General features: G+C 36.5%; 1 protein-coding gene across 1 annotated transcript in view; it reads right to left on the reverse strand.

Moving 5' to 3' along the window:
* The window catches only part of LOC121388782 (lysosome membrane protein 2-like), a 31,472-nt gene extending 21,322 nt beyond the window's left edge, over positions 1-10,150 (reverse strand). Inside the window, exons 1-7 of the mRNA XM_041520279.1 lie at positions 9,706-10,150; positions 8,262-8,419; positions 6,928-7,069; positions 5,618-5,818; positions 4,323-4,414; positions 1,309-1,358; positions 563-632 (exon numbers count right to left, since the gene is read on the reverse strand). Of these exons, the coding sequence (XP_041376213.1) occupies positions 563-632; positions 1,309-1,358; positions 4,323-4,414; positions 5,618-5,818; positions 6,928-7,069; positions 8,262-8,419; positions 9,706-9,825 (833 nt within the window). The 5' untranslated portion in view covers positions 9,826-10,150. The remainder of the gene's footprint in view (positions 1-562; positions 633-1,308; positions 1,359-4,322; positions 4,415-5,617; positions 5,819-6,927; positions 7,070-8,261; positions 8,420-9,705) is intronic.
* Positions 10,151-11,147: the final 997 nt, after the last annotated feature.

Below are 11,147 nucleotides of genomic sequence, written 5' to 3' on the forward strand. Positions count from 1 at the left end.
ACCTTTGTAGGCCGAAAGTTACGAACTAATCAAGACAATTTTACCGACTTCGCTGATTTCCGTAATGAGTTAATTTGTGCAGGCTACAGAAGCCACTGTTTAATTCAATTCCTTTTTTTCCATAACTATATAAACAGTATAAATGAGTTAGCCGTATCAATGTTGGGATCTATTATGCTACTAAAGTGGACATTTTCTAATTAATAATAAATTAAATAGGAAAAAAGAGTTTTGATTGGATTGGTACGTCTTTGAAGAGGTCAATTAAACAAGCATTTTTCGATTTGTATAGCAAAGATAAGTACTAGTAATATATTAAGAGCTTGCATGGATGCTACTGTTCATGTCACATTTAAAAAAAAATGGGTATTATTAAATGGGTCTTCAATCAGCTACATACGGCAAATAGTGGCAATCAAGATACAAAATATTTTAACATGTGCTGTTAAGTGTAACATGTGTTGTTTTTCACACTCGCCAGATTAACATTATGTGCACTGTACGTGTGTGATCGCACTCGCACACCTTAAAAAACAAGATCTCCAACATATAGAAAACTTACCGACAGATATCTGATGAAAACATGGGTAGTGTGGTCGTCTTTTCCTGGAAAGGTGGAGCAATTGTACCATCTGCAACATAAATGTTTCTTATCATTCACATGAGTGTTTAAATTTAAATAAAAATCAGTATGTATGTACTACTACACACTAATACCAGACTGACAAGAAGCTGCAATCCTCACACAGCAGCATATTGTGTTAATCATAAACTAAATATCATCTCTCTTTCTTAGGTCCTGTCACTGATATTGAAAACAAATGCTGCATACATCAATTTTATAGCAAAAACTGTAAATGTTGAATGGGGACATGGTAAATGATTTTCACAATATTAAAACAAAACCCATTAATATACATGGATGATTATTTATGTCGAAAACATTATTAAGCACTTATAATTAAATTCTATTATTTTATTATAAAGAGAACAGTACTGACTTAGAAAATTCCCACCATGCCCTGAATTCAATTCAAACTACCATAACTGTCCATCATCAGAACAAAGCAGCCTTTGACCATAATAATAAACATGCACACACTCCGTTAAGTATATATATATTGGTAAATTGGTTACCTTTTTATTACTGTCACTAACATAAAGTAACAAACATTAAACCAAAATAACTGTGTACTTATGTATTCTTCAGAAGATCTCAATTTAATTTTTCACGTCTTATTTGGTTTGTCGAGTCATACAATAGTTGGTCTGTCTGCTGGTGCAAAGGCAAACTGCAAAAAACCTCACCAGATCCATTTATCATGTTAGCCCACTTGGTACTCCAGTAGTCAACATAGCTGAAAGAAGGAAAGAAATGTTGGTTTCATGAAAATTAATCTGTCGTTTAATCACTGGCTATTAAAAGTTATAACGCAGTGTCAGATAGATTCAGCCATTAGTAGGTGGGGGTTTTATCCCTGTTAACTTGCATAATTTAGGCAACATATTTTTGGAGTTTGGAATAGCTCAAAATTATTACTATAATTATAAAAAATTATTAAAAAACTAATTTGGCAAAAAAAAAACTTGGGTTGATGAGTCTAATGTCCAAAATAGCAATGAATGAATAAATGAATGATCAAACAAAATGGTTATGATAAGTCATCAAGATAAGATTATAAAGGAACAATAAGATACAGCATACCTTGAACCGTAATACTTGTTGATGACCCCAGTTTACTGATATCATTCTCGATAGAGGAACAATAAGATACAGCATACCTTGAACCGTAATACTTGTTGATGACCCCAGTTTACTGATATCATTCTCGATAGAGGAACAATAAGATACAGCATACCTTGAACCGTAATACTTGTTGATGACCCCCAGTTTACTGATATCATTCTCGACAGAGGAACAATAAGATACAGCATACCTTGAACCGTAATACTTGTTGATGACCCCAGTTTACTGATCTCATTCTCGACAGAGGAACAATAAGATACAGCATACCTAGAACCGTTATACTTGTTGATGACCCCAGTTTACTGATATCATTCTCGATAGAGGAACAATAAGATACAGCATACCTTGAACCGTTATACTTGTTGATGACCCCAGTTTACTGATATCATTCTCGACAGAGGAACAATAAGATACAGCATACCTTGAACCGTTATACTTGTTGATGACCCCAGTTTACTGATATCATTCTCGACAGAGGAACAATAAGATACAGCATACCTTGAACCGTAATACTTGTTGATGACCCCAGTTTACTGATATCATTCTCGACAGAGGAACAATAAGATACAGCATACCTTGAACCGTAATACTTGCTGATGACCCCAGTTTACTGATATCATTCTCGACAGAGGAACAATAAGATACAGCATACCTTGAACCGTTATACTTGTTGATGACCCCAGTTTACTGATATCATTCTCGACAGAGGAACAATAAGATACAGCATACCTTGAACCGTAATACTTGTTGATGACCCCAGTTTATTGATATCATTCTCGACAGAGGAACAATAAGATACAACATACCTGGAATCATTATACTTGTTGATGACCCCCAGTTTATTGATGTCATTCTCGACATTATACTTGTTGATGACCCCCAGTTTATTGATGTCATTTCTCGATAGAGGAACAATAAGATACAGCATACCTGGAACCGTTATACTTGTTGATGATCCCAGTTTACTGATATCATTCTCGATAGAGGAACACTAAGATACAGCATACCTTGAATCGTTATACTTGTTGATGACACCCAGTTTACTGATATCATTCTCGATAGAGGAACAATAAAATACAGCATACCTGGAACCATTATACTTGTTGATGACCCCCAGTTTATTGATGTCAATTCTCGATAGAGGAACAATAAGATACAGCATACCTGGAACCATTATACTTGTTGATGACCCCCAGTTTATTGATGTCAATTCTAGATAGAGGAACAATAAGATATAGCATACATGGAACCGTTATACTTGTTGATGACCCCCAGTTTACTGATGTCAATTCTCAATAGAGGAACAATAAGATATAGCATACATGGAACCGTTATACTTGTTGATGACCCCCAGTTTACTGATATCATTCTCGATAGAGGAACAATAAGATACAACATACCTGGAACTGTTATACTTGTTGATGACCCCCAGTTTATTGATATCATTCTCGATAGAGGAATAAGATACAACATACCTGGAATCATTATACTTGTTGATGACCCCCAGTTTACTGATGTCAATTCTCGATAGAGGAACAATAAGATATAGCATACATGGAACCGTTATACTTGTTGATGACCCCCAGTTTACTGATATCATTCTCGATAGAGGAACAATAAGATACAACATACCTGGAACTGTTATACTTGTTGATGACCCCCAGTTTACTGATATCATTCTCGATAGAGGAATAAGATACAACATACCTGGAACCATTATACTTGTTGATGACCCCCAGTTTATTAATGTCAATTCTCGATAGAGGAACAATAAGATACAGCATACATGGAACCGTTATACTTGTTGATGACCCCCAGTTTACTGATGTCAATTCTCGATAGAGGAACAATAAGATACAGCATACCTGGAACCATTATACTTGTTGATGACCCCCAGTTTACTGATGTCAATTCTCGATAGAGGAACAATAAGATACAGCATACTTGGAACCATTATACTTGTTGATGACCCCCAGTTTATTAATGTCAATTCTCGATAGAGGAACAATAAGATACAGCATACATGGAACCATTATACTTGTTGATGACCCCCAGTTTACTGATGTCAATTCTCGATAGAGGAACAATAAGATACAGCATACCTGGAACCATTATACTTGTTGATGACCCCCAGTTTACTGATGTCAATTCTCGATAGAGGAACAATAAGATACAGCATACTTGGAACCATTATACTTGTTGATGACCCCCAGTTTAGTGATGTCAATTCTCGATAGAGGAACAATAAGATACAGCATACCTGGAACCATTATACTTGTTGATGACCCCCAGTTTACTGATATCAATTCTCGATAGAGGAAGAATAAGATACAACATACCTGGAACTGTTATACTTGTTGATGACCCCCAGTTTACTGATATCAATTCTCGATAGAGGAAGAATAAGATACAACATACCTGGAACTGTTATACTTGTTGATGACCCCCAGTTTACTGATATCATTCTCGATAAGAGGAACAATAAGATACAGCATACCTTGAACCGTTATACTTGTTGATGACACCCAGTTTACTGATATCATTCTCGATAGAGGAACAATAAAATACAGCATACCTGGAACCATTATACTTGTTGATGACCCCCAGTTTATTGATATCATTCTCGCCTGTGAACACAGTGTACAGTCCATCATCAGTGTTGTTTTTCTGGAATAAATTCCTAAAAAGTGGATCTTTCTCTTTTATTCCATGTTTTCATCCCCCTATTTTTAATGATGAAAATTATTATTAATAATATGCAATTTGTATATAGTTAAAAAATAAAATAAAAAATGTTTGTTTTGTTTAACGATACCTTTAGAAGAAGGAAATATTTTATTTAACAACGCACTCAACACATTTTATTTACGGTTATATGGCGTCAGACAAATGGTTAAAGACCACACAGATATTGAGAGAGAAAACCTGCTGTCGCCAGTTTATAGGATACTCTTTTCGATTAGCAGCAAGGGATCTTTTATATGCACCATCCCACAGACAGGATAGTACATACCACAGCCTTTGTTACACCAGTTGTGGAGCACTGGCTGGAATGAGAAATAACCCAATGGGCCCACCGACGAGAATCAATCCTAGATCGATCGCACATCAGGCAAGCGATGTACCACTGAGCGACGTCCCATCCCAATACCACTAGAATACTATTAGTTACGCGGGATTGTACGCCCCTCCAAAATCTTAGAGAGGAAACCCGTTATTTTTCCATTAGTCGCAAGGGATCTTTTATATACACCATCCCACAGACAAGATAGCACATATGATGGCCTTTGATATACTAGTCATGGTGCACTGGCTGGAACGAGAATTAGCTCAATGGGCCCCACTGACGGGAATTGATCCCAAACTGACCACACATCAAGTGAGCGCTTTTTACCACTGGTCTATGTCCTGCCCCTGTTTTAATGACACGACTAGAGCACATTGATTTATTAATTATTGGCTATTAGATGTCAAACATTTGGTAATTCTGGACAGTGTCTTAGTAACAAGGGATCTTTTATATGCATCATCCCACATACAGGATAGTACATACCACGGCCTTTGACACACCAGTTGTGGTGTACTGGCTGGAACAAGTTATAAACAAAATACATGTGGTACAATATGACTTTTATCCTGCAACACATATATTAGAGAGGAAACCTGCAACATTTTTTTCATTAGTAGCAAGGGACCTTTTATATGCACCATCCGACAGATAGAACAGCACGTGTGCATACCATGGCCTTTGATGTATCAGTCAAGGTGCAATGGCCGACATGTAAGAAGGGCAACGACATAATATGCTGTTGTTTCCGTGGTAAAATTTTAACCACACAAAACTAAAATAGAATTTGCTTGGTAACTTACATTAATAAAATACCCAACGTAGTCGGTGTAGAACCAGCTTTTAGCAATTTTCATTGCCTTCGCAAGCACCGGATCATGGTAGCCCCAGATGACGTCGGACACACTTCTCGTGATAATTATGTCCTGGCCACTAAGACCAAGAACAAAACTCACAATCTCCCGAACCAGTCCGGATTCACTGTGTAAAGATGCCAACAGAGTCTGTGAAATAGAAAGACAAAAATAAAGAATACAGTCAAATGTTATCTCAGCCTCTGTATCCGACAGCCCAGGAAGACATCGACATGAACAAAACATTAGGGAAGTGAAGAATTGTTCCTCTAACTTACGATTATGGGGAGCCTTTTAAGATATGGAAGGAAGGAAGTGTTTATTTAACGACACACTCAACACATTTTATATAACGATTATATGGTGTCGGAAATATGGTTAAGGACCACACTGAGTTTGAGGGAGGAAACTCGCTTTCGCCACATCGTGGGCTACTCTTTTTGATTAGCAGCAAGGGATCTTTTATATGGAAAGGATAGCATATACCACAGCCTTTGAGGTACCAATCGTGGTGCACTGGCTGGAGCGAGAAATAGCCCAATGGACCCACTGACAGGAATAGATCCCAAACCAACCACGCATCAAGCGAGCGCTTTACCACTGGGCTACATCTCCCCCCCCCCCCCCCCCCCCCCCATTTAAGATATCGCTAGCTAAATATCACCATATGGATACCGTATAAATTCACATGCTAAGGGGAGATAAAAGTTGCTCTCCCAGCACTAGTATCAGGGGAGTGATGTGGAACGAGAATTATGATCATCATAAGCACTGGGTTGATAAAACTGGCTGCGATAAAATGAGTATGATTACCATAAGCACTGGGTTAGTAAAACTGATAAAATTATAATGATTACCATAAGCACAGGGTTGATAAAACTGTGATAAAATTACAATGATTACCATAAGCACAGGGTTTATAAAATAGACTGTGATAAAATGATAAAACAGGCAGTGATAGCATAATTACCACAAGCACTGTGATGATAAAACGATAAGGACCAAAGAACTGGGTTGATACAACTGTGATAAAATAATAATCACCATAAGCACCGAGTTGATAAAACTGTGATAAAATGATAATCACCAAAATCACTGGGTTGATAAAACTGTGATCAAATAATAATCACCAAAAACACTGGGTTGATAAAACTGTGATAAAATGATAATCACCATAAGCACTGGGTTGATAAGACTGTGATAAAATGATAATCACCATAAGCACTGGGTTGATAAGACTGTGATAAAAAGATAATCACCATAAGCACTGGGTTGATAGTGACAAAGAGATCAGACTCATCTCCCACAGACATGGTTCGATTGAAGATAAACCTCCGAATCTGGCGGTATGTTACTGTACCATTGGCATTGTGAGTAATATTTATTTTGTATCTCTCTTCTCTGAAAAAAGAAAGAAAATATGATGACAATACAAGAAATATATTTACAAAAACATACATTACACAAATGTCTCTCTACAGGTAACATGTCAACAACAGGAGCAGTGTAATCAGTGTTCCATGATAGTTAGTTCGTTATAAGAGTAGTTAGTTGGACACATTTGCATAAATTGGTTACATATTAATGTATACGGAGATAAAACGGGACATTTTAGTGTTCGTGTATAGTTTATAAACAAATGAAACACTATACAAATTAAACCTTGAGATGTTTATGCTATTTTCTGGAGTTAAAAAGGGGAGGGCAACTGCCCCGCCCCCCCCCCCTCCCCTCCGAGGGTATGGCCATGGAAATGTAGACAGCTATACACAAACACTACAATGTGATATCACTGATTGGCAGATCTAGACGAGGGCCGCATCAACCTCCTTCCCCATTGTTTGAAGTGTCCTTCTTAATTACTTTTTCATGTTTTGTTAATTTATCATCCACAAATGTACAACACTGAAATGTTCTGAAAACACATTTCTGCATGAGCATCTTTATTTTAAAATGTTCCCGGCAGCATGTCTTCGAATCTCTACAAAATCACACTCCCTTTGAGAGCTTGACTCGTTTGCTTAGGACCAGGAGTGCAGAAATGGAAAATATTTCACCAGCCTGCCGGACCAGAATCAACTAAAATTTACTAGCCCGCAACAATTTCTACTAGTCCGCCAGTTTATAGAATAATATAATATTAATAATAATATTATAATATACAGTGTCTTCATTTCAGATGATATATATGAATATATTGACAAAACATTATTAAGAACACCTGGAAAGTGATCAACCTGACGTGGTAAACAAAATCAAAAAGACAGATTGCCATTCGGCGAGCGGGCGAGTACTTTCTGCACCCCTGAGGACAGACTAATATTGCACTTTTTAAAATTTTATGGGGCCCCCACTTACAAAACTGTGGGTCCGCCCTTTTCCATAACCACATGCATTTATAAGCATTACAAGCTGGTGTCAATCACTGTCTGATACACAGGCCTACCAGTGAACCGTAAACATTTATCTAATAAATTTAACACAGTGAAATAAATAAGTTATATAAATAATTTCTAACATATACAGTATAATACTCATAAACACTCTATACCTGTAGCTCTATCCAGGTTGTGAAACTAGTTTATACACTAACCTGTAAGTGTAGGGTCCGGTTTGTACCATGGCTGGTTTCTGGCCACTCTTAAACTCGTCAGGGTTGGACAAGTTGAACATGTAGATCTGCATGTAAATCGGGATGGAAAAATTCTTCCAAATCTTATAGAGCATCCCACCTTCTTTGAGCATCATTTCCTAAAAAAAAAAATTATATTAAAATTCACATATTAGGCCAAACAAAATAAATTTCTGGTCTCTGGTCAGCGCGCACGTCAATTTTGACCCTCGTGCATCAACATTTTTTTTTTTTTTTTTTTTTCCACCTGTATGATTTTGATTTTTGCTGGGCTTTTCTTGATATGATGTAAAACTGCATTTGGAGCCAAAATGGCATCACACATGAACTAGGATGTGCATTCTGATTTAAATTTAAATATGCCCCTTATTTCAGTATTAATAATTCCCACCTTTTCTGTGCTTTAAAAAAAAGAAAAGAGAAAGCTGCATCACCACATCAATTCTAGAACTTTTGTTGAAAAACATTTTTGACAACATTGGCCATGTGAACTAGGCATATATATAAGAACATCCAAATTTTTTGGTATGGTTAATCGGTATTAACATGATGTACTAATACTAAACAGTATATATGGTATAATTGCTTTCTTTTTGTACCACAGCTTGACATTATCTGTTACATGTGGAGTTCATGACTTGTGCATTTATAATAATCTCATAACTAACTGAAACATGGTCTGTGGCATCAGATTTAGGCCTGTTTTCCATTAATGTAATTCTGCATGCATTTTATCGTGAGCATTTCCGCATTTTACCGTGCATTTTCTAAAGTGGATTACAATACAAACTTTCAGGTTGTCGGCCTACTTTAAGCTAAAAGTTTATGCTTCACTGCGCTAAAAAAAAAAAAAATCACTCGTGGAAACATTGCTCATTGATCAACTTTTTTTCAGAGCGTTCAATGTCCACACATGCAATCGCGTAATGGAAAAAGGTACTATGTAAATGCACTGTATTGATAAACTTCTGCACGGAAATGTGTTAATGGAAAATGGGCATTTGAGTAACGGCAGATGTATTAGACTAGAAGGAAGGAAATGTTTTATTTAACGACGCACTCAACACATTTTATAAATGGTTATATGGCGTCAGACATATGGTTAAGGTCCACACAGATATTAAGAGAGGAAACCCACTGTTGCCACTTCATGGGCTACTCTTTTCGATTAGCAGCAAGGGATTTTTTATATGCACCATCCCACAGACAGGATAACACATACCAGTTGAGGTGCACTGGCTAGAGAGAAATAGCCCAATGGGCCCACCGACGGGGATCAATCCCAGACCCACCACGTATGTATTAGAATAGTTCATCAAGATAAACATCAAGCGCATGTGTATCTTAACGCTTGCGCTTAACGTTTATCAGACTTATACTGTGCTGGCTGTCAAACAATGTATACCTCTTTAATCTTGCTCTTCACAATCGCTTGGACAACTGGAATCATGACAATACCAACCACTGCAAGGGTCAGCCCCACACAGCACACAACTTTCATCTTTCTCGTCAGTGTTAGCACCATAGTTTCGTAATTAATGCAGGTGCCACAATCTAGTCTGATAAAATGTCAAATAGTCAAAATTCAAGCTTCTAGACAATAGACTGTAGGCCTAATTCATGAATTATCCTAAATCATAAATGGTAGTACGTTCAACGTTGAACGTTGTCAACAGGTTCACTCGTCACTGCAAGCATAAACAAACTTGACATTTAAACAAAAAAGCATAAATAGTGAGTTCAAGTTTGAAGAATGCCGCAAAAGAGAAAGGGTACAATATCACGTCGTACTTGTGCATAAATGAGACCGGTTTTTATCTTTAAAAAGTAAAATAAAGTACAGGTTGAACTTTGACCGCAAACACTGCAGCCTGACGCCAGAGACTGGTACTGATTTGTTTCACCAGCGCACCAATGTTTAGGATAGCAGTAAAACTACAACAAATCCACAACTAGACACCAAAAGTTTAGCTATCAATAAATAAGTTAAGTAATCAATCAATCGACCAATTTTGCGATCAAGCGATCAATCAATCGATCAATTAATCATTCGCTCAATTATCCAACCAGTCAGTTAACCATTTGACCCATTCTTTCCACTGAAGGTTCAAGCACGCCTGTTTTGGGCATAACCTCCCACGGTTATCGAGAAATGTATGCAAAAAGATGGTGGAGATAGAAAGGTTGTCGACATTACAATGTAAATAATTATCATAAAAATAACAATAATAATTTATAGATAAGTCCGTAAAAAATCAAATTTAAACAAACAATAAATAAATAAATAAAATACTGACTGATGTTGGCTAAAAAAACATTCACTAAATGTTTCATGTTCCATAATTATGATGTTGTGGGTTCAGTCTTCCTGACATCACCCATCCGACCAACTATAAAAATAAAGTAAAATGAAGTGCAATGCAGTGAGGTGAGTTGAAGTGAAGCGACGTAAAGTGGAGTGAAGCGAAATGAAATGAAATGAAACCAATCAAATCAAAACAAAACAAAAATAATAATAATAGGGCCTAATAATAATAATAATAATAATAATAATAATAATAATAATAATAATAAATGAAATAATGGTTTAATTAAAGTATTTATTTTCTAAAAGAAATCATTTGTAAAGTAAAATTAATTTAGTTCGACAATATGTCTTGAGAAGTATAATACGTCACACGCCTACTCGGCCGCTGATTAAATGCAACTTTGTTTCGTTTAGTACTTTAGAACTTTTGGTTAACAGCTGTAGCGAGACAAAATATTTAACCGATCACGTTGTGTTCTCCGCTGGCATAGCGTAACACTAAGCAAAGTGATGTAAATAGACTTATCAGTCTATCAAAA

Source organism: Gigantopelta aegis, chromosome 14, assembly GCF_016097555.1.
Source record: "Gigantopelta aegis isolate Gae_Host chromosome 14, Gae_host_genome, whole genome shotgun sequence".
Lineage (NCBI taxonomy): Eukaryota > Metazoa > Mollusca > Gastropoda > Neomphalida > Peltospiridae > Gigantopelta > Gigantopelta aegis.